At 44.3% G+C, this 25,108-nt stretch overlaps 1 protein-coding gene across 8 annotated transcripts in view; it reads right to left on the bottom strand.

Annotated features, from left to right (window-relative positions):
• Dclk1 (doublecortin like kinase 1) overlaps positions 1 to 25,108 on the bottom strand; it is a 279,872-nt gene that overhangs the window by 15,325 nt on the left and 239,439 nt on the right. For 4 of the 8 annotated variants that reach the window (XM_075951090.1, XM_075951092.1, XM_075951094.1 and 1 more), the window contains 6 exons: positions 23,620 to 23,753; positions 20,245 to 20,322; positions 19,815 to 19,911; positions 17,090 to 17,170; positions 5,776 to 5,889; positions 827 to 900 (listed from right to left, as the gene is read on the bottom strand). In XM_075951090.1, coding sequence (XP_075807205.1) covers positions 827 to 900; positions 5,776 to 5,889; positions 17,090 to 17,170; positions 19,815 to 19,911; positions 20,245 to 20,322; positions 23,620 to 23,753 — 578 coding nt within the window. The remainder of the gene's footprint in view (positions 1 to 826; positions 901 to 5,775; positions 5,890 to 17,089; positions 17,171 to 19,814; positions 19,912 to 20,244; positions 20,323 to 23,619; positions 23,754 to 25,108) is intronic. The other 4 variants (XM_075951091.1, XM_075951089.1, XM_075951095.1 and 1 more) reach the window with 1 other exon arrangement.

Genomic DNA, 25,108 nt, shown 5'->3' with positions numbered 1-25,108 from the left:
CTTGCTTGTGAATAACTCTAGAGCAATACACACAATGCCCCTTGCAGGAGGTGCCAGGGCCATTGGCTGGAATGGGGAACGATGGGATAGAATTCATAAGCTGGTTAAACACATCAATACTTCCCATAGACCCCCTTGCTCAAGCAGATAAGCCAACTAAAGAATCTGACAATCACAAAATATCAGAAGTAAATTCATGCAGTAGCTAGTACATAGAGGGGATTTTGGGGAGAGAGGGAGGAAGAAAACGGTCAAACGAAAACAGAACGAAAAGGTGGAGAATTTGAAAACACAAGCTTACCAACACACACAATGCATTCTGTAGCCCGCTGGACTTGGAGGCATTTCTACTGCTAAGGTGTAAATGCATTGTTCCGTCCTCTAAGGTTAAGGTTGGGCTGGATGACTTTAAAATGACAGTATATGCTTATATAGAGCACACACACCAAGGTGCTTCTGTTGTTCTGTTTATCACAGGACAGAGGAGCTCTGGAAACATCACTGCTGCAATCAGCAACATCAGGCAAATGCTTTGGCGTCAGCATGGGATATACTGTCCTTTTAACCGTACGGGGGGGTGGGGGGGAGATCGATACTGAGCATGTGCGATGGAAAGAAAGCTGGCAAATGTCAGTGTGAATAATGGGTGAAAAAAAGGAATGAGGGGGCGTGGCATCTCAATCAAGATTCAAATGAAACCAATAAAGCAGCATATGGACTGGGGAACAAATCAAAAACATGTTTATCCACTGAAGGAACTGGTAAAATGGAGACTGCCAGCACGTTGCCATGGAAACACTGACTGTTGAGCTGCACCATCTCATACCTTATCCAATACATTCCTGGTTGCTGGTAGTAGTCCAAAGACCCTGATCTCTTGATGGTAAACCCGTGGTCCAGCTGAGCAGAGAGAAATGGGGCAACTCAGTGGATCAACATTGTGCTCAAGAATTAAGACTCCAGTCCAAGCTCTTCATCAACTACATACGTACGCACACACAGGGATGAGGCCTCTCCTGCGGAGCAGCTAGCTAACAATGCGATCTGCACATTGAAAATAAAATAAAAACAGAACAGAACACAAATCCCTTCCGAGTATCTTGGATGTCAATTTGTTAGCATAGAGCTAGTCTGTCAGACACGTTTCTGAATATCCATTAAAGAATGTCTTCACTTTGGAAAGCTATGAACGCCTCTTCTGTTTCAACAATAGAAAATGCTTTACAGTTAAACTGAAACCAGCATTTAGTCACTGTGAGCACGCAGATTGGACCCCCTCCCCGACAACACCCAGAAGGCTTGAACTCCCAGCATTATAACTAGGAAGTAAAAGAGGAAAAGATGAGGGTTGAAAAGTGGACACATCACAGACATTTAGAGTTAAGAGAGAGTTGATCTTCAAAAATATAGCTATTCTTAGTTATATTCCTGTACTAAAGGGATGTGATAGGACCAGTTTCTCTGGGAAAATTAAATCAGATGAAAAATAGCTTTCTCTGAACATTAAGTGCTTAGCATTAACAAAAGGCAAAGTAAGTACAATACCAGGTAAGTTCCCAATACCACGGAATAATATGTCAGCGTTTGGCACCTGGGAATAAAATCCTCAGGGCCCAAATCTGGAAAACAATAAATAGTCCTGCTGCTTGCCTGTGCCCCTGTTCTGCCCACTCAAGATGCACCTTGCTTTGGAAACAGAGACTCTGGAGTCCTTTCAAGTAGCTCACTGATTCGATGCTCCTGACAGCTTCTACTTGTAATTCACAAAAGGCATTTCAAAAACGTGCCAGGGTACCAGGCATTTAACCTAAAAACCACTCTTGAAGATTGGGTGTTCTGATTGGAAACTAGGCTGTATGCATGTTCAGAGAAAGCAATGTGAGATTTGAATCTTCAAAATTATTTCATCTTATTTTTTTAATTTTTTTTTTTAGAAAAAAATGTAGCTCGCTTGCTCTCTAGGAGCTGGTTGTGTGGTCTCTATTTTAGGCCACAAAGAGGGTGGCAAGGAACTAGTTCTCTACTGCCATCTACAGGCAAAGTGTCATAGAGCAGGGCACCAGGGCTACTGAGCCAAGCTTCCCAGCATCTCATATTAACTGATTAGTATGGATTTGTTCAATTAGACCGAAACGCTCTATTTGCATGAACAAAATTCAAAAGGACAATGTTAAAGCATTAGGAAAATTATCAACTAAAACAATAAACAGCAACAAATGGGGGGAAAATTGGAACTGTCATCTTAGTTGGGTTCTTCATCAAGCCGGGCAAATCTAATCATGCTTCCCTCCCCCTCTCAGCTCTCAGGGAGTCCACCATTAAAATGTCATTTCTAATTCCATTTCATGTCTATAAATTGCATTTTAATAACCTTTTGTTTCCCTATTTTTTTTTTAAACTCGTCCGGCTCATATGAAAGATGGCAGGACAATAGAACCTTTCTCAGGGGCAAAATACCTCGGTTTATGGACAGCGTGGCTCCTCCCCCTGACCACACTGCCTGCTTCAACAACACTAGGTCATTTTCCATTCTTTCAGAAGGGCCCCATGACCCCTAAGATCTCCAGTTGGTAATTACATTCCTAGCCAATTGGGGATGCTTGTGCAGCCTTCACATGAAGTCATCATTTGACCCTTCCCTTGCTCTCAGTAATGCATGGAACGAGAAACAGGGCAGAAAAAGCAGCAACGCGGACAAGCCAGAGTGGCTCAGACCGTGCACGCGTGCTAAGCTAGACTCATGTCAAAGATGGCACCTGTGAACGGGGCGTGCTTGGTGACAGTCTGTGTCTCTTTTGTCACCCAAGAAAAGAAGCGTGTCATAGACTCCTGTAGAGTCAGTGTTGCTCGGTGCCAGGTGGATGTCTGGCTAAGGGAAGGCAAGTCCTATGTAAAGACCAATGGCATGACTGGCTGTTTCCAGAAAGAGCAAAGAAAGAAAAAAAGTCCACAAACACCCCAATCTAATTAAAAAAAAAATTCCAGGAGTGCATATAATTAAAAAAGAAGAGGACTATGCAAGACAAAGACAATCTAAAGTAAAATGCATGTGTTTCGTAGCCTCCTGGGAGCACATATATGCTCAGGGGAAAATAACTCCAAGGAAACTGGTTTTTCAGTTAATTTATCAAACAGAAATCATCACTGGAGAAGTTCTTATCACGAGGAGGTTAAAACCAGAATTATGAATTTGTCAAGTGATCTTCATAGACTACACCATTCATAAAAGATATTTAGTTCACCTCCCCCGGAAGTCCTGCTCACCATGGATTATTGCTTTGTGGTCATACACAGAGTTTGGGAGGGCATACTATTTAATACTAATATTATTTAATCTCGTGATAGAACTGCTACAAATACTTAGTCTTTGAGAAACAAGTGTATGGAATTTTCCAGTGCTATTCTGAAAGCTAAAAGCAAGGCAGGCCGAGTGGACATCTTCTAGTTCCCAGCTCTCCCCTATGCAGGCCCAGGAGTCTCTGCAGAAGGCAGAGATGCTGATGTGGGAAAAGCATCCTGGAGAAGGCATGTGAGTGTCTTTCGACACCGGCATTGATATCTTTTTGATGCTTGAAATTTGAATGACAGTGGTTGACATGCAAAATATTCCTGAGTGTAGTGCCGTGCAGTGGCTAAGGCATCTTCAATGTGCGTCCAATTCACGTGTCACTCCAAGTTAGTACGCTGTAACGCATATTTCTATCGTGGCTTGGTTGCCATGGCAAATATGTTAGTGATAAACGGAGACCTCTCTGTCACAGCAGCATTCATGCTGGGCACAGAGCCTCACACCACCGGAGGCTGAGATACGAGGGCTGTTTCAAGTTTGGTTGAAGCCGACCTGGGCTACATAATGAGTTCTAGGTCAGCAAGGTGCACAGGTGAGACCTTGTCTCAAAAAGAAAAGTGAAACCAAACTACAGCAGCCAAAACAAAAACCAAAGCCCAATAACAAGACAAAGCAAAAGCAAACAATTTCATTCAAAATGGTGTAGTCGTGATTCTTAGGGGAAAAAAAAATACCAGTGACAACTGGTACTCTGTGGAGATATTTTGATGGCGTTTTAGCAAATTCATAATTTAATAAATTCATAAATATTTGGTTTCAGAGTTTATCAGTGTCTGATGAAAATAGAACTTGCCCTCAAAGATGTAGTGTTTGCTAACTGGAAAATCGCACAGACGTTTCTGTCCACAGTGATTACAGGACTCACCGAATATTTTAAACAATCCATTACTAAACAGCCAAAGTAAACTCAACCAAAGACCGATTAAAATGAAATTATGGAGGAAAAAAAAAAAAGAAAACCAGAAACAAATGACCCAGGTGGGAAAGATGTCTCTTTAACAGCAAGGAGCCCTGAGCAGGAGCAGAGAAACAATTGTTCTTGTGGACAGGGTGCTGGCCATCCAGTCCAAAATGGTGGCCCACTGGAGCCAAATCTTTCAGAACAGCCAGACCCACGAAAACAGAGTTTTGGTCTCAATGCGCAACCCCAAGAGATAGTAGCTTGCAAAAACTCCTAGCGTGGATGTTAGCTGGTGACAAACACTGGAAAATACAGAGGACAGCTGATTTTTTTTTCCACTGAGTTTTTTGGAAAGAGATAAAGAGAGGCAAAAAGAACAGCTTGAGCGTGTAAAACCTCAGCGTTGCCGAGGAACATCCAGCAGGGTTTACGTTCCACGGACAGCCATCTGTCGTCACCCACGCTGTCCCTGGAGGACTGTGAGATGGGAACAGGAGCTAGCTTGTCTTTGTGCCATCTGCAGAGTCAGGAAGTCCCTTCACACAGGTAACTCTCAAAGCAGTCCCTACTCGAGTCTTAGCTTTGGCACTCTAGCAAGTTCAAAACCGAAAAGAAAAGCAGAACGCTGCAATACCCACAAAGAGGACTAACCAGGAACCCTGCTCATGAGCTGAGCAGTCGGGCTGTCCACAGCATGAATACTCTCCCAAGCCTCGCCGTCACCCTAAATTCTTGGCTGAGAAATGGGGCACAGCCCGAGTGACTCTCACGGGGAGTGTGCCGCTAAAATGGACGTAGTCTGGCTAAAGAGGAAACTGTGAAAAACTCAAGTGATCTGAGATGTGGATATATGCACTCCAGAATTTGACACCGGGAAGTCTGAGGTTTTCGTATTTCTCGGACCAATTTAATCTTTGTTAGAGAGGCTATCAGATTACGTATAATGTATCCCTGCATGTGTAGAACAGGGGGCAAAAATCCAGTGCAAACTCATCAGATAAAAGGGCACATGATAAAAAATGTCAACTTAACAAATTCCTAAGGAGCAAGACCTTGTGATGTCACTGGGTATTGCCCACAATTCAGTCTCCCTGAGAATCACTGTGTTTGCTTTCTGCTGCTTCGCCTTTGCCCTAGATTTAGTACAAATGTCTATGCTGCTCAGGACTCTGCTCCGCTGTCTCCCTCCCAGCTCTCCTTCCCTTGCAGTTCTTAGCTAAAGGACACTGAAGGCTTTACCTGAGAGCCAAGAAGTTTACACTGGCACAGAGTCCAGTTTGGGGAGAGGGTTTTTTTTTCCTTAAAAAAAAATAAATCATGAAATTAATATAGGCTGCCAGATCCCCTGAAGGTGTGGGATAATGAGGCACTCAGGGAGACACTGCACACACACACACCACCTCCCCTGCTGTCTGAAGAAATGACCCACTATGCTGTCTCCGGGAGGAATCTCGCAAGGAATGCCTGTCTCTCGGGTGGGGCTGCTTTGAAAAGGCAGGGGTGGTTAGGTATTTCAGATGCTTACTGCTACGACGGAAACTCCGGCTGCCGTGCTATTCGGCTTGGGGCCCGTGTTGAAATGCTTCTTGATCTTGCCAGCTACTGACAGCTGATGCTCATTTTCTGGGAGACCGTCATCCTGGAGGATAAAAAGAGCGAGAAACAAAGGGAAAAAAACATAAAAGGAGAAATGAGATACACGGAAGTGAGGTCGCAGTCTGAATCTCAGGTCAGGATCTCAGGGACCAATCAGCCAAGGCTTTCTCTTGAGGCTGGCATTAAAAGACCCCGCCACTGTCTTCCTTTCTGTCTGTGTTTTAGTTGCTGGCCCTACACCATCAGACCCTCGGAGGTTTGACTCCAAAGCCAACATATTCTGACTTCGGTTTCTAATAAAATCTATTTCAACCTCCGCCCCATGGACGTATGTTCAAGGAAAAGTTAATATGGCCAACTCAAAACTTCCAGACTCAGCACATCCTCCTCTCCCTCATAGCCAGGATTCAGATCTGAAGCTAAGGAGATAGGCAGACCTGGTCGCATATGTGGCCATAAATAAACGTATTTCTCCCCCATAGATATCAATTAGTCATCTTAAAATCCCAGACAGCCCTCTAGACAGACAGTTCTTCCCTAAGCTTTAAATCCTCCCGACTGCCTTCATGTCAGCTGCTGTTCTGACTCTGTCCTCACAAGGACGCAGCCCCTGCTAACGCTCCTATCAGCTAAGGCTTCTGCTCTCCGCTGAACACACCACTATCCCAGGCCAACAGTGAGCAGGGCTGTCAGTGCGCGTCACTTACTGGCTCACGACGAAAGGCCGCGTGATCCTTGAATGGTGGGGCTGTATTTTGCTGGTGGTTGGATCCCCAGGTCTGAGCACAGTGCCTGGGCATATGTCGCACATTTAGTAAATAATTATGGAATAGATGGATGGAGGGGCAATAGGGTGTGTCTCACTGTCTGGTAAAACCCAACCCTGGGAGAGATGCTCGTTTCCAGTCCCTAGTTTTTTCCTTCCCCCTTCAGCACTTTACATAACATTCCTAATCTGCTGTTCCCCAAGCCCCACACGCGCTCTTGATGAAGGAACTGCTCTCTGCATACAGCACGCAGGCTCTGCTCCTCGTTTAGCACTGGTCATTCGTTTACCTAGCGGATATTAGCCACACGTCTAGACGGGAACCAAGATTTCGCTAGTTGGTGTAGGAAATGATAGCAAGAGATAATACGAATGGATCCTGTTCTTTGGGACTCTGGTCTCTCCTTTTCTTGAAGACTTAAGTCCAAATAACCTGTTATAAGACATTCTCCTCACTTAAACACAGTTCATTCCAATGGCTTTTTGTTAAGTCCCCAATGCCTTTAATTTTGTCAGTTTGCTCATATACTTGTATTTTCTGGTATCAAGCTATCTTATTAGTCTACCATATTATATCTGTCCATGATCTACTACTACTATCTATGCATCCACCTGTCCATTATTACCATGTTGTACCATGTTGTACCGCCTATTCCATGTTTTCTACAATCACTAATGCAAGGCCTTGGTTCTCCGACCTGTGCACAGTAGGTATTCATGCTCTGATGAACACATGGGTTAATGGTCAGAAGAAGGAATTAACTAATATGTCTAGGATTTTTTGGAACACGTTCTGGCAGAAGCGTTTCCAACAGTGCAGAGGGAAGGATGTTCCCATTTTACAGAACAAGCCAGAAATAAATGCGGAGGTGGGACGGCACTTGGGGAACTTACAGAAACAAGGATGGGTGAAACACCTACTATCCTGAGGGTTAGATTAGGGACGCCAGGCTGTGGGAGAAAGGAATGACCTCTACCCACTGGACACCTGCGTGCTAATGGGGAGAGAGCGAGCACATGCTACACCAAATTATGAAAGAAGTCAACAAGTTAAAAAACGAGTAGTTATGGGGCAGCTAGTTCCAAAGCTTGGTGGGAAAACCCAGTGCTGGTGAGAGGAATGAGAACATAGTGCCCCACTGTGAACAGGCTTAGAAAGCTGTTCATGGGGGAAGGATTTGACCCTGATCTTAAAGGTGGCAATAACGCTGACAGGCAGCAAGGAGAGAAAGTGATATGGTACTTTGATGCACAGTGTGTCAAAGTGGTTAAGCTATTGCCCACCAATCATGATATCTTAAGGTAAGAATTTATTTGGAAGAATAATGGCAGATGAAACAGAGAGAGCAGGAGAAGGCTGTTCAAAACCAGTAGAATTATATTTTTAAATTGAACAAAAGCAATGGGACCTCCTGAAACCAAGGACACGGTCAACAAGACAAAACCACAGCTTACAGAATGGGAAAAGATCTTCACTAACCCCACATCAGACAGAGGTCTGATCTCCAAAATATACAAAGAACTCAAGAAATTGGTCAGCAAAAGAACAAATAATTCAATAAAAAAAATGGAGTACAGTCCTAAACAGAGAATTCTCAACAGAAGAATCTAAAATGGCTGAAGACACTTAAGGAAATGTTCAACAACCTTAGTCATCAGAGAAATGCAAATCAAAACAACTCTGAGATTTCATCTTACATCTATAAGAATGGCCAAGATTAAAACCACTGATGACAACTTATGCTGGAGAGGTTGTGGGGAAAAGGGAACACTTCTGCATTGCTGGTGGGAATGCAGGCTGGTATAACTCCTTTGGATATCAGGGTGACAATTTCCCAGAAAATTAGAAAACAACCTTCCTCAAGACCCAGTAATACAACTTTTGGGTATATATCCAAAGGATGCTCAACTATGTGCCACAAGGACATGTGCTCAACTATGTTCACAGAACCTGGAAACAACCTAAATGCCCCTTGACCAAAGAATGGATAAGGAAAAAGTGGTACAGTTACACAATGGAGTACTACACAGTAGAAGAAAATAATGACATCTTGAAATTTGCAGGCAAATGGATGGAGTGAGGTAACCCAGATCCATAAAGACAATTATCATATGTACTCACTCATAAGTGGTTTTTAACATAAATCAAAGAAAACCAGCCTACAAATCACAATCCCAGAGAACCTAGACAACAATGAGGACTCTAAGAGAGACATACATGGATTTAATCTACATGGGAAGTAGAAAAGGCAAGATCTCCTGAGTAAATTGGGAGCATGGGGACCTTTGGGGAGGTTTGAAGGGGGAAGGGGAGAGGCAGGGAAGGGAAAAGAAAAATGTAGAGCTCAATAAAAATCAATAATTGATATATATTTCTGTTAAAAATGGGCAAAAAGCTATGCTTCTGTTTTGTTAAAGATCTATTTTGACTCTATGTATTTTTTATGTGTGTATTTATGTGCACCACATGTGTGCAGTACCTATGGAGGCCAGAAGGCGGCATCAGATATCCCAGGAACTGGAAATGGAACAGCAAATGGTTGTTAGCCGCCAAGTGGATGCTGGGAACTGAACCCAGGTCCTCTGCAGGAGCAGAAAGTGCTCTTAGCCACTGAGCCATCTCTCCAGCCCCCAGCAATGCTTTTTAAAAAGACTGATGTAATGTAACACATGTGGGCGATGAGTAGCCTCCTCCTCAGACCCCTACGTGTCCACTATCTAGTTTGTGGCTCTCCAGGCAGCTAGATGGTGATAACAAATATGTGGCCCAGACTTTTAAATGTGGGGCAAATTCAGGGTGTATATAAATGCCACCCCTGATGTTGTATTATGAAATGGTACCTGCCATTTAAGACAGTCAACCACCCTTGGAATCTAAGTTAATTTTTTACATATTTCACGAGGCATGGAATGAAATGGAAAGTCTTACCAATGTTAGAATTATGTCTCTGGCTCAGTTGGGGGTTCTTCTTGAATTAAAGGGACCCCTCTCATACCGAGATGCATAGTGGGTCCCGTTGCACTCCACTGGGAATGTTGCAGATAGATGCTACCCATGTCTACTACTACGTGTAGTTTCAGGACACTCAGGGAAAGAGATTGATGATGACCTTTTGACTATGAAATAGGATGGGAAACTATGCTGGGGAAGCAAATTTAGGTCAAAGAAACTTGAGTCCGACTGTAGTCTTAGGATAAGTTAGAGGAGAGAAGAGAGCTGAGAGCAAGCAGGAAGGAACAAGTGTGGAAGCAAAAGGAAGGCAAGGACCATGTCTTTCTCCCAGCTAAGCTGAGGCTAGAACAGAACAAACAAGGTCTGTGTTTAAGAGGAGGGGAGGTACGCTGCCAGGAAAAGGCAGGCAGAAGAAGGGAAAGGAAGAGCTAAAGAGCTAATTATTGGTGGCCCTACGCTAACAACACATACCTAATTCCCTTTATCCTTAGACTAGCACCCACAAGCACCCACAATAATCATTATCAATCCCATTTGAAGATGGACAAACTGAGGCTCATAGAGGTGACATCCTTTGCTCAAGGTTAAGTCAAAAGTGAACCATGTCTTTCTACTAAAGCACACTCCCTCAGGAGGACATCCACTCTCATAAAGTCTTAGACTCCAAGTTAGCTAAGTGCAACTATTCAGCAAGTAGCCGTGAGGTCAGCAGTGAGTTTGGTTGGGGCAGAAGGAACCAGAGGATACCTAGACAGGTTTTAGTGGAGCCTGGGGAGAATTTAGAGGCTATTGAGAACGGAGGTGAGCACGGCAGGGGAACGCTCTTCCAGGACATTGTTAGAAACTTCTCTGTCAAATGAGGACGAGGCATCCTTTCATCTATGACATGGAAAACTCATCTAATAGGGCCAGGGCTCTGGGGTTGTAGGACAGACTGGGTAGTACCAGCAGGGCCTGGCTGACCTTGCATGAAAGGGAAGCAGTGCATTCCTGAGGGTGTGGACCTTACTGATGCAGGTTGTGTTAATAGCTTCAGTGCAAACGAGAAAGACAAGAGAGATTCAGTAGGTACAGCCATTACTCACTGTCTAGACAGACCCATCCCGCCCCTGGGCTGGCACCTTTGCCCATTTCCCTTCACCAGCCTCTCCCAAGCAGGTTCTTGAGGAAAAGCTTTGCTTCCACCATCCTGCCTTTGACTTCCTCCTCATTTTCCACCCTGACTCTGGCCTGAGTCTCCTGTCAGATCTCTCAGTGACTCTTCTGAGTTTCTGAGGGCTGGAAATTTAAGCTTGCGGCCTTAAATTCCAGTGAAGGTTTGAGCTTCCATGGGACTATCCCACCAGTTGACATGGAGACAGGGGGATGGACCAGATGACTCTCATGGGGCATCAGCAATATCTTGGATTTAATAAATTTTAAACATTTCTGCAATTAAATAAGGTGACTCAACTATAGGAGGTCACAAGCACACACACACACACGCACACACCACTCACAATACATTCACACTTTAAAACACAAGCTCACACACATATAAACATACTCACATGTTCATACACACACACACACACACACTCACACATGCTTACCCCACAAGCTCATACACACACATACATTGCAAACAATAGACTGTAGCATTTCTTGATACATTTTGAAGGCTTTGAGCATAACAGAATTAAAAGACATAAACAATTGGATTTTCAGGGCTCTGATGTATACTTCAGCCGTACAGATTGATGGCGGGAGTTAGCTAACTTTCTGCCTTGCATCAATGCAATAAATAGGACTCACTTAAAAACATGTATTTTTATATATACATCTTTATCACTATTACTTAGAATAGATTATGTGCCAAAAATGTGCTATGAATTTTCTAGATGTGACAAACCTGGCAGTATTTTACAAATAGCTATAGTATTATTACCATACGCTCTGGTCTGGGAGCCGTCGCTGAAGTTGGACTCAGGCTGGCTGTGGTTTAAGGCTAGCGGTTTGTGATTTAGAAACTCCCATCCACCACTTGGCAGGACATCGCAACTGACAAGAACAAAATTAGTTTGCAAAATGGAAAATGAACTCTCCCAGCTGTCCGCCGGAGAGCTAACCTCCTGGTCTGCATTCTCTCAGGACTGCTTAGGAAGAGCTGTGGTGAGCGGAGATGGGGGGGGCTCGGATGTGAAGTCACTCGGTAGGGTGGATTCTGCTTTCCTGGGGAGGCATGCCGGGGTCATGCGTTAGAAAAGCTGCCTTCCCCCATGGCTTTTTGGGTTTGATTCAGGGATCTGGTTTCCAGTCCATTTATTGCCAGACTCTATTATTAAAAATACCTGTAGATTTATGAGAAGCAGGGCAGCCTTGAATAGTTTACTATGAGGATATTCCGATTTAGCTTAAAATAATGCCCAGTTCATCAGCATGTTCTACATTCCCTCTACCTCCCAGGGCACTGCCCCCACTGTTCTCGTTAACAGCCCCAGCCTCACACTGCCCCTGCCAGGTACTTCCAGCCTTCAGCTTTCCCTGAGCCTGTACTTCACACTGCGCTTCGTATAAGGAAAGAAAATGCCCAAATGGAAGCAACTTTTCATGTCATCATTTGCAATATATGAATATAGATAAGTAGTTTTACATTTAATTACAATGTCGCTGGAGTTCATTCACTTATCACCCATCCCACCGGCACAATAAGGGGCGTGTATCTGTACTCTTGTGTGCATGGGCACATGGGCTGGCTTAAGACACCATCTAGGCTTCCTTCTTCTTCTCTCCCTTGCTCTTTTTCTTCTTTTCTTTCTTCCTCTCTTCCTTCCTTCCTGCCTTCCCTCCTTCCGTCCTTCCTTTCCATCCTTCCGTTCCTTCCTTACGTTCCTTCCTTCTTTCCTTTCTTCCTTCCTTGCTTTTTTTTTTTTTTTTTGAGCGTCATGGCTCAGCACTATCTTTCCAAAGGAATAATTAGGTAAGATAAAGAAAGCAAGATTAAATTTAAAGGCTAGAAAGAAACAAGAAGTCTCAGCTTGGCTCTAGACCTAGCTTGACTTCCTTAAACCCATCTTTCCGTTAGAACAGAGACTGAAAGCTGCCCTGGCACCACAATCACGTGGGGGCTCTGAGAAGCCTGCGTGCTCAGACACAGTGACAGAGCAAAGAAACCAGAACCTGGAAGGGCAAAGCCAAGCTTCAGACCTGCGTGAGACTCTGCGGAGCTTCACGCTTCGGTGTCTTTGCATCTTATTCACCACTGAGCTCAGTTAAATAATGGAGAAAAATGTAAATTAATAAAATTACAGTATCGGAGAGCATAGTGATGTTTCATTTGTATTTTAATAAATAAAGCTTGCCTAAAGATCTGAGAGAAAAACAGCCCCACTGGTCAGCCCTACAAACCAGACAGTGGTGACACACACCTTTAATTCCAGTAGCCACACTAGTTTGCCATAGAAACTGGGTGGTAGCTGTTCACACCTTTAATCCCAGCCCTAGAGAGGAATATAAGGTGGGAGGGGACAGCTCTCAGACACAGTCTCACTCTGAGGATTCCTGGAGCCAAGATGACCATTACGGACTGACGTAGAGGGAAGAGCCAGTGGCCGAATGTTTTGCTTTTCTGACCTTCAGGTTGGACTCCAATTTCTGTCTCTGGGTTTTTATTAATTCTGCTACAGGAGAGTGTTTGGAAAATAACACAGGCTAACAACAACAACAAAGCAAAGCGGTACATAAAATTAAACATAATGCTTATTAGATCCTAATTACAAATAAGAGGTTTTGGAAGTGTCTGGTTGTCTGAACTTTTCCCCAAGATGCACCACTTTCCATAAAATCCCCATTTCAGGGCAAGTGTCTCATGTCAGCCCCTTATTCCTAGGATGAGCAAGATACGCTCTCTCCTAGTCCTGTTAGGCACACGGCGTGCCTGCCTATGTCATGTGACTCTACAAAAGGGGGAGATAACGTGAATGAGCTGGCTGTGACGGTTCCTGTTGGCACTTTGCAGCTGCATTAAAGCCAGCTTTGATAGGGCTGCTGTGCACCTCATCGGGGAGGAACTCGTGGCTTCCAAACAGAATCATCTGGGGGTTGATGGGTTTATTCCTTAATTCAGCTACCCACATACTAACACATTCTATGATCTCCATTGTGTCATTGTGTGACATCAGACGACACAGTTCCTGGCTTTACCTGTATCAAAGTCAACAAACATTTACTAAGTATCCAAGAGTTTGAGCTTCAGCTAGCCAGTTTTTCCACCTTTAAGCATCCCAAGAGGTAGACAAATTGATTTTATTTCCCCCTGACCTACTTCCTCTGGCAGGAAAGAGGCTTGGGAGAGAAACAAACTTGCCTGAAGTTACATAGGCGGATGGGCTTCGGTTCCCCTCTCACAAGAGGTTTCCGTGTGGCTCGCTGGACCCACCTGATAAGCCATCCATCACCCAGGACACTTCCCAGGTCAAAGAAAATGAGGAGCAAGGTAGAGTTGGTACCCAGAGCCTCTTAAAGGATGCTCCGGGATGAAGGTTAAAGTAAGTGACCTTTGCTGACTCCATTTTTTTCCTACTGCCTTTCTGCTCTACTTTCCATTTCATAAGAAATCACCCTTTCAATTCCAGGTGGACCACGTAGAAGGTCGTCGTACAAGCAACACAGAAAATCAGAACAAATGAGCGCGCAGGAAATGGCTCGCGCAGACACCCAAGGGGCTTACGCGACTATCATTACTTTTAGTCCCCTTAGGGAGAGGCTTTCCGTGGTGGCCAGATATAATCTGATTGCCAAATGCAAAATGTCTTGTTAAATTTATATCCCTGTAAGCCCCTAATTCATTTATTTTGATGGCTTGGTCTTTTGTGTGCTGACCTTTACTAGGCTAAAGGACCGGTCGCCAAAGCTTCCTGGGCAAATTTGTTATTTGGAGGCAAAGAACACAAGCGGTTTCTGACTTAGCTGCCATATAAAGATAGTATCAGTGTGAAACCAGCACTTTCCACACCAAATTTTAAAAAGGTTTCTCTAAAATCATATGTGCTTTTCCCCCATCAGAATGTCAAGCTTACTTTGTCTTACTTTAAACCTAGATGCTACGTTTGCTTTTTAAAAAGTTTGTTTATTGTTGTTGTTTTTGTTGCTTTTTAAGAATCAGAGAAAAATTGAAGTGAAGCAGGTATCCAACTGTGCAGAGGTTCAGTACTGTGGAATGGAGTGGTCGGACACAGGGTTTGTGGGAGAAGCTGTGTGTAAGGCAGCTGAGGGGAGCAGATGCTTGTGCTGAGGTGTGTGGGCTGTTCCCTCCCGAGGGTGAAGCCAGAAGGTACCCTTTTATTTGTGTTTTTACCCTGGCTGGGTTGTGGATATTTTAGTAGGGTTCCAGCTGTGTCTGGAACCCCTCATAGATACAGATACATTCATTAGGGTATCTTGTGGTACACACCATGGCCTTCTGGAGCTGACCTCTGGACTATCCGTCCAAGACCTCTAAAGGACCGAGCTCTTAAAGTTACCTCATCAAGCCCTCTAGAAGCTTCTGGCCCAGCCCTGCTCACAGCCTGTAGCTGTTGGTTGAGTTAGACAGAGCTCCTGGAGAGCAGATCTAAGAGACGGCGACAACGTGTTGGGGTATCTAAGATGGCTCTTGTCATCTATAAAGCACTTTCCTTTAGGAGGTGATGCTTCGAATTTTACCGTTAAGTCTGTGTGGTCACCTGTCTCAGCTTTTGCAATCTAGTAAGTTGTGGGTCGTGGATGTTAAATGAACCCGCAAAGATCATTCTAGGTCAATTACTGCCTACGGCTGGCTTATAGATCTTCCATCTCACACACCTGAGAGAAGGCGTGACCCCTGAGTTAAACAGCTAGTCTGAAAGGGCACTGAATTGAAGTAACATCACCATGAGGTCAGTGTCCATAAGACGTTCTTCTGGATTTCCAGGGTTTCCACTTAAAACAAGGGCAGAGATAGAGTGTGGTAGGCTGGAATCCCCAGACTTTGATCTTATAGTGCGGGATGCCTGACTAGAAATTCTGTCTCAATTCCAAGTGTGGCTACTTGGGGGAACACCGTATCGTACGGCTTCAGTCTTCTTGTCCATGAAGTGGGAACAATAACTGACTACCACACTGCCTGTCCTATAGGCTCGTTACCAGACTCAAATAGGACGCTGTCACAACCTTCCTACTCTATGGTAATATATAATTTTGACTTAGCATCCTGACATGGAGCTCAGTGTGAGTTGCATGAGTGTGAGTTGCCTTGCCTCACTGTCCCAGGGATGAGGAGGTGAGTACCCTCACACACATGCACATTTGAGAGCCTCTGCTGGGGAAAAAGGCCTGAAAGAAACCTTGGCTCACACCCCTACATGCTCATATTCGTGAATATTCTCCTGGTATATAAAGATAACTTTCACTATGGTGTGCAAGCATGGGAAGTTCTAGACTGCCGGCCCACAACCATCAGTAGATCCTGCATCACTAAGGTCCTGAGCATGTGACACCCTGCAGGCCACCTCACCAGGTGAGAGTACTTCCCATTCACGCCTTGTTCTCCACAGCGATTTTAGAAAGGAGCCACGTGACCATTCGCCAAGGTGACATTTTGGAGAAGGGGAATGGGAATGTTTTTCTTGGTCTTCAACCTAGAGCTACATCTAGCGGAGCAGTGGGGAGGCTGGCAGAGTCTGTCAGGGAACTAATGGTTCTGGGAGTGTCGTGTCTGTTTCTGCACACACACCTGTATCTGTCTTCTACGCTAGCACCAAGAATCATTCAACCAAATCATGGAGCCTCCCCATCTGTCAGCAGGGACTGCATGGTGACTGGGTTAGGAAGTTACCAAGTGGTGGGGACAGACGTGATCAATTAATATGCACAGAGTGTTTAAAACAGTGCCACAGACTCCGGAACTTATGCCCTTTATGAATATTAAGCATCATTCCCTATCAGAATTGTCTCACTAATCATTTGTAGAGAGATACAGGGTGAAAAATTAGTGGCTTTTCTAGAGGACGGTTTTATTGCTGAAAAGCGACCAGTAGACCTCAAAGGGCTGCAACATGCCATCATTCAAGAGCTTGGGAACACAGCCTCTAAGCTGTCACCTTAGAAGCTCCTTTTGAGGAGGCCACCTGGTGCTCTGGGCACACTCAGGCTTGAGAGGTGCTGAGCTGAGCTCTCAGGCGCAAGCAAAAAACCTTGGTTCCTTGTACTCTGACATGGAAACTGACTGAGAGCATCTGCACCATCTTAGTGGCGGTTATCCAGCCTGGATCTCACCACAGAGAGCTGCTGAGAGATAGGAGGGTCAGGACCACACCCACATCGACCTCCCTGATGGCAGGCAGTTCTTCAGAAAGCCAGTAAGATGGACACATCAGAGGCCTCCATGGAATACACGGGTGACCTCAGAGTGGGGAACCAAGCCAAATGCACTTCAAGGAAGAAGCGGTGCCATTAGGAAATCTGCAGATGCAGTTTTAAAGGGGCGCCGGCGGGCGGCAGTGGCTATAGAGAAAGAAGGTCACTTACGTTAACCCAGGGATGCTCAAGGACCTGCAAGGCTGAAAATCTCTGGTCCACGTTAACCAACAGCATCATGTTGATGAGTTCCTGTGAAGGAGAATATTAGACTCCATTTATCCAACCCTGGAGGGAGGAGCTGGGGGTTTGCAAATTCAGGATTGCAATCTCAGTTTGGAAAACCTCACAATCTAAATCATGTCACCCCACTTACCCATGACTTAGCTGGATCACACTTTCAAACGTTAGACTGTGAACTTTTATGCAGCTTAGTTGATAGAAAAATAAAATGAAATCAATATTTATGTAAATGCTATAAAATGAAATAGCTTTAGAAGCAAAGAAATTACTCATGTTAGACAATAACTTTTTACTAGGACGTAATACTTTTAAGTCAGATTTCATAGTTGTACAGATGTCACATAAAAAAATGAAGAACAGTTTTGGGGTTAGGAAATGGCTCAGGGGTTAAGAGCACTGATTACTCTTGCAGAGGACGGGGTTCAATTCCCAGCACCCACATGGTGGCTCACAACCTGTAACTCCAGTTCCAGGGGATGTGACACCCTCTTCTGGGCTCTACAGGCACTGTACTTATGAGACACATGCACACATGCAGGGCAAAACACACATATGTATGAAATAAAAATAAAATCTTTTAAAAAATACTTGAAGTTTCTGTTTTGACAGACAAAGAAATGGGTCCTTATCCTGATTTCCAGGCAGCATGTTTAAGGCTATAGAATGAATGAAGGATGATTTGCCAAAAACTAGTTGATAAATTAAAAACAAACAAACAGTTTTCTGGAGATGCAGCATTAGGGGGCATAATGACTTTGCCACGCATCTGCCCACTTTGGCTTATGAATGGGTAGACACATGTTATCCAGTTCTTTATGGGCTCTATGGGATTCCTGTGATCTGAATCCCTGCATGCGGCAGTCAGAGGCAGGAGTATTCAAGTCTAGGCTGGGCTACATAGTGAGACTATATTTATAGATGAGGCTGTCTTTGCCTGTCCCTCAAGTCTCTCACCTCAGGGTCTTTATTTTACCCTTCTCTCAACTCCTGATATTCCCCGAAGTTCAAAGGTGTATATGGTGAAAGAAGATGAGAGGCCCATGTCTAGCAAATATCATTTTATGTACATAAGCTCCTGTCTAAGCAGAAGAGTTTTTAAATTGAACTCTGCTTCAGGAGAGAGAAAAAGCCATATGCACTGAATGACCAGAAAATGACCACGTTCTCTACACTGGATTTTGGAGAATATGAGTCAGCACTTCTGAACACAAAATAGCTTGAATATCTTTACTCAAAATGGCTTTCAGATTTTGAATTTTTGTTTAAATTTTGCAATATTTGCAGACACATAATGGTATCTTGAGGATGGAAAAACAAATCAAAACACAAAATTTAATTGTTTCCTATGCACTTTATATGAATAGCCTGAGAAATCCCTTTCCTAATATTTTCAGCATGCTTGTATTTGACTCCAACCTGTCACAGGCGCAGAACTTTTCCCTATGGGATGACATGTGTTGACACCCAAGTTTCAGAGGTTATAGCCTTTTGGATTGGGGGGTTTTCAGACCAGGACTGTTCAATCTATAAACATTTTCTTGAAAGAGATCAAATTGTCCCCCGTGAGGTCTCCCAATATAGGAGCTAAACTTATTCATTCTCTTAGATGCAGATGTCTTGTTTTAAAATTTGTTAAATATGCATAAAGTTCCCACTCTGCTCACTTTCACATCCAGTGTGATGTCATTTGTGTACACCCCTCACCCTCCATCAGAGGAGCTGATCTTGGGTGAGCAGGGTGAAGAAGCACAAGGTCCGTCTCTCCTGCCTCTGAACCCCAGGCACCCTATGAGGTTGGACTTGAATAATGACATCTCCATGACATGCTTTTTGGTCATGTCAAACAGAGGCGGAGGCTGGGCTCTCTTCCCTCTGATTAATCAGTTGCATTATTCACTTATTTATAAACCTCTCTGGTTTATTGACTACACAGAACCACTGGTTTTGTACTGGTCGTGATGTCAGAATTGCTGATGTGGCAGTGAACTAAATGGGCAAAAATCAGGGGCTAGAGGGATAGCTCGGTGCTCAAGAGCATTTACTGCTCTTGCAGAGGACCTGGGTTCAGGTCCCAGCACTCATATCAAGTGGTTAGAAACCCCCTGCTACTCTAGTCCCAGGCAAACACACAAATGCATACAAAACATTTTCCTAAATGGACAAAAATCCTAGCCTTCACAGAATCTACATTCTAGTGAGAGAGTCTGGAAATTAATTGCCTAAGTGGGATTTGATCTCCTACCTACATATGTTTATGTGGGTTATATATGTTTAAGTAGGTGGCTATAGACGGACAATTATATGACAGAGAGGATGGACATTCTATTTTTGAGACTAAGAACACATGTTGTACATAAAACAGTGAAGTAGAGAGGAGGACAAGGTGAGGAGGACAAGGTGAGCCAGGAAATGTCAAGAGCTACAACTGGCACCAGGGGCCAGAGGTGGCTTCCCTGAGAGGACCCATGCAGGGAAAACAACAACCCTGTGCAGAAATGAGACTGGAGTGACAGCAAGATGGTGGCCCTGATGTCCGTGATGTCCTGGAGTCACATTTTATCACTGGTCTGTTAGTACATGCTGGTTTAATTAGAGTCAATGCTTCCACCAAGGCACCAGGCTCCAGGGAACAGGGCAGCGATGAACCCCCTACCTTGGCAGAATCTGACACGTTGTCCCAGTATGGAGGTGGGAAGTCCACTTGGCCCATCAAGATCTGGTCAAAAAGCACCTCTTGGTCATCACCACTCCTGTGTAGACAAACAAGAGAAAGCTGAGCTGGATGTCAGCTCATCACATACCCCTTCAATGTGCAAAGTATGCTTTTTGTCTGAACCACTGAAAATGTCAGTATGCAATTGTTTTGGTAAATTAACAAAGAATGAGGTTAAAGATGGCATGAGGAAGATTTATGGTATGCATGTAAATTAGCATGCAATATGGAAAAAACAATGAGAATAGCAAGTGGGATTCTTATTATGCTCCCCGCTGCTACAGGCTCCTTTGTGCAAGAAGGGCAAATGGATCATTCAGAGAGCAGAGAAATGACTTGTTAGAGCTGAATAAAGCATTGCTGCCCATACCCACGGAACGGAGGGAAACCGCACAGCAGGATGTAAGTGATCACACCGGCTGCCCAGATGTCCACCTTGAGGCCATATCTGACAAAAGGAATGATGCTGGAGTTAGCAAAGTCAGCCAGGACAAATTATACAGCCCCAAATCATGACTGCCAACCCGAGGAGACCAAGCAAAATTTAAAATATCTGCCAACTGAATGCAAACCCCAGAAGAAAGTTCTTTCACAGTATGGGCAGGCGCTGTGCAAACTGCCACGGGAGGGAAGCCATCAGCAGTCCTACCTGGCTGTGGTGCCTGTGGACCACAGCAAGGCCCAGCTTGCCAAGAGAGCCCTAGAGGTGCAACGGTGGCATTGCTGTCCTAGAGGTAACCAACAGCTGTTTAATTAGACTGAAGACTTGGTCAACAGGAACAAAACCATGCCAGCTATCCAGGGCTAGTGAGGCCACTGATCCTGAAGAAGAAGCCCTTTCTTTTCTTTTCTTTGCTTTTCTTTTTCGAGACAAGGTTTTCTGTAGCTTTGGAGCCTATCCTGGAACTAGCTCTTGTAGACCCAGGTTGGCCTCGAACTCACAGAGATCCGCCTGCCTCTGCCTCGAATGCTGGGATTAAAGGCGTGCGCCACCACCGCTTGGTGAGAACCCCTTTCTTCCACTGTACCAAAGCAGTACAGTTCCTAACTGTGTTTCTATAATTTAACCTTATATCCTACTCTTTTCAAAGAAGCATCTCCTCACAAGAAGGAGTCTATTGTGGAAGCCACACCCAGTCAAAATGACCAGGACAACTGATTGTGGGGTGACCAGAGCTAACGGATGCTCACATAAATCACGCACTCAGGGTTCAGTGAACATCGTGGAAGAAGGGGTGGGAAGGCTGCAAGAGCCAGAGGCCCAAGAAATCTGATGTGCAATTGTGTCTCCAGTTTGATTGGGATACTCATGATACCTCAACAATACAGCTTCCTAAACAAGGAAGCACTAGTGGACATGCGAATGGTGAGGAGGCAAATCTTCTGGGACTCCAACCCCAGACAAAGAGCTATAAGCAACCAAGGAATGCTGACATCCGAGAGACAAGAATTGTCTTCCCCAGGGATGAACATTGTAGTTGGTTATTCAATGCCAAGTGGTCATCCCTGAATCATACACATATAAGGAACAATAAACTCACCCATTAGGGGTCATACTTACACATTAAAGCACATGTATATCGGATAATAACAAAAAAAGGTCATGAATTCTAGAGGGTCTGGGGGGAAGAAAGGGAAGGGGAACATGATATAATTATATTTTGACTTTAAAAAATTGCATCACATAAAAAGTATATCTACAAAAAAGCAAAAAGTAGCCGGGCCATGGTGTCATGTGCCTTTAATCCCAGCACTCGGGAAGCAGAGGCAGGGGGATCTCTGTGAGTTTGAGGCCAGCCTGGTCTACAAGAACTAGTTCCAGGACAGGCTCCAAAAGCTACTGAGAAATCCTGTCTCAAAAAAAAAGGAAAAGTAAACAGAACAGTACTGGAGAGATGGCTCAGTAGTTAAGAGCAGTGGCTGCTTTGCAGAAGACCCAGGTTCTGTTCCCAGCACCCACATGGTAGCTTGCATATGCAACTCTAGTTCCAGGGGATCCGACGCCCTCTTCTGGCCTCCATAGGCACTTCATGCATGTGGTGGAAAGACATACAAGCTGTTCATAAACATAAAATAAAAACTTTTTTTTAAAAAAAAAGATAAATTGGAAAAGACTGAGGATCGTGAACACATACACACACACACATTAAATACTACAAATCTGGGCTGATACGTTTGCTGTGGACATTTTAATTTTTAGATAGGGTTGGGTCCAAAAACCCTTGATTTAGAAGCAGCAATTAAAGATCATTTTTTAGTTTCTAAAGTATGATATACATCATCTTATTTCTTCCCCCTCAAACACTGTAGACTGGACAAAATAAATATCAAGTATTTTATAGAAGACAGAACAGGTCCAGTGGGTGAGTAATTTTGTTCAAGATCACACTGTGTCTCAGCAGCAGAGCTGGACTCCAACTAAGCGCCCAACCACATCCTTTTCCACTCAACGCACACAGTAGGCATTGAGATATGTCCTGGCCAGAAAGTTGCTAGGTAGAGGCAGTGTTACCGAGGGTTGGCAGCCAACGTACTTGTGTAAGTTTCCAAATCATTCAAATTTGGCTAACCAAATAGTCCCCAGGGCTGAGGAGACGGCTCAGTGAGTAAAATAGTTTTCTATCCAGCTTGGTGACTGGAGTTTGAATTCCTGGACCTGTGTAGTAGAAAGAGAAAGCTGTCTTCTGAAACCTCCTAAAAGTTGAATTCTGACCTCCACATACATGTAAGTAGATAAAAGAACAAGGAGTCCTGCGGATTCCCTCAGGAGGCTTACGTGTTTGTGTGTTCTGTCTTTTTGTCTTTTGGGTATAAGTTTATGTCATGAGTGAAGAGAATACTCGGGGCTGGGAGGTAGCTCAGAGGCAGACTGCTTCTACAGTGTGCCAAACACCCTGGGTTCAATCCTTTGCAGCAGAACACAAATACAAAAAAGCAAGAAAAAAGGGGCTGTGTTCCGCTTCTCACGCACCGCCCTTCCCAGTCCTTTGGTTGAAGGGTAGCATTTCAGATCTATGGCTGTGGCTCTTGGTAACAGAATTAAAAGCAAGACAAAACAAAACAAAAAGCTGATAAAGCCTGCATTTTAAGTCACCCTGAGTTCAAATCCCAATTCAGTCTTTAGGGAGTCATGTGACTACAGGCCACTTAGCCCGCTGGATGACAAATCTCCACATATTCACCTGGGAAATGGCAGAAGCACTGTGCACCACCAGAGTGAGAATTGAGGAGAGTTTAAGACTTGGCACAAAGTAGGCCCTTTCGGAATGGGTTGCTCCCCTCTCAATCTAGGGCAGCACACACCAGCCAATAGCTCATGGCCGTCGGAGGTCCAAGACGTTTGTTTTCCTTAGAGAAGCAATAGCTAAGACGACTAAAACGAGGCCAAGGTATAAAGCTAGGTGAGAAAAACGACCAGAGGGGAATTTAAAACAGTATCTCATTCTTTTATATTTAAAGTGATTTGATTACTATTGATATGTGTTTCTCCACTTATCTGGACATTTATTAAATTTTTTTATGATTAATAATTGCTTTACCTTTGGCAGAGACCAAATGCAATCTTTAAACAGGATGACAGTCACTGGCAACTTGCTTGGGAAGACAAAGAAAAATGGCTTGCTGAACAGGTGGGGGAGGGGAGAGAAAGGGGAGGGGAGAGAGAGTTGGCTAATTCTGCCCATGCCCACAGCTCTTTTATGATTCTTACTCCTTCGCACGTTCTAAAGCCAAGGGGAGCACTCACCCAGTCTCTGCAATGATCTCAGGAGCCACATACGTTGGGGTGCCGCAGACCGTGTACAAGGGGCCATCAACAATGGTGGCCAGACCAAAGTCACCCAACTTGAGCGACTTGCTGCCGTCCTGGTGCTCGTACACCTAAAATAAAGGTAAAAAGAGTTAAAGGCCTTAGAGCCAAGAGCACTGAGCCTTGAGGTTAACGCGAATGAAACAGACAACAAAGGCCCCAGGCAATGACGCACGGAGAGCCATTCCGGAACATCTTGCCTTGATTTCATGGCAACATTTGAGGCAAGGAAGGAATGGCAAATGGAAATTTGTTTAGCAAGTAATGGGGGCATTTAGACAACAAGATGGAGGAGCTCATGGAAATGGTGATGTGGGGGCTGGGGAAATGGCTCAGTGGGCAAAGATGATGCCACCAAGCCTGATGATACAAGTTCATCCCAGGACCCGTGCACATGGTGGACAGATAGACAGACACACACACTCACACACACACTCACACACACACACTGACACACACACACACACACACACTCACACACACACACTGACACACACTCACACACACACTCATGCACACACACACTCATGCACACCCACACCCACACTCACACACACACACACTCACACACACACACTGACACACACTCACACACACACTCACACACACACTCATGCACACACACACTCACACACTCACGCACACACACTGACACACACTGACACACACTCACACACACACACACACACACACTGACACACACACACACTGACACACACTCACGCACACACTCACGCACACACACACTCACACACATATACGCATATACACGAACACACACCATCTCACACACTCTCACACACTCATACAATTGTCTCACACATATATCTACTCACATACACACACACACTCAAATAATATATACACAAACATATACATTCATACATATGCAAACACTCACAATACACACACACTCTCTCACACACACACACATACACATAGACACTCACACAATACACACAGCAAATAATAAATAAAAGTGAACACAAATTAAATGGTAATATAGGTTCATATTTACTGAACTGAGTTATTCTTGGGAAGTGAGGATAGGATCTTCAGGTTGTTTTGTATACATGTTAAAAACACATGAGACCAAAATCTGAAATAACAGTAGGAACTGGCATTCCTATTCTAGGAAGCAATTACGAAGATTTTTCTCTTTGCCTATCTGCATCTGATGTTTTCCACAAAAGGAAAACCAGAGAGTCTCTCACTCTGAACACACCATTCATGAAAGCAGTCACTTCCTTCCCACATACCACCCTTCAGTAATAGAACAAAACATCCACGCAGATATTAAAATATTTTGTTTTCAGTGCCCCACATTTCCAGCAGGATCCATTTCTAATTTTTATTAATAATTGAAGAGCATGTTAACATCTCGTTTCACCTGTGGCAATCTGGAAAGATTTAGTGGGTATAGAGC

The sequence above is a fragment of the Microtus pennsylvanicus genome, chromosome 16 (genome assembly GCF_037038515.1).
Source record: "Microtus pennsylvanicus isolate mMicPen1 chromosome 16, mMicPen1.hap1, whole genome shotgun sequence".
NCBI lineage: Eukaryota > Metazoa > Chordata > Mammalia > Rodentia > Cricetidae > Microtus > Microtus pennsylvanicus.
This window is presented reverse-complemented; position numbering and strand designations above follow the sequence as displayed.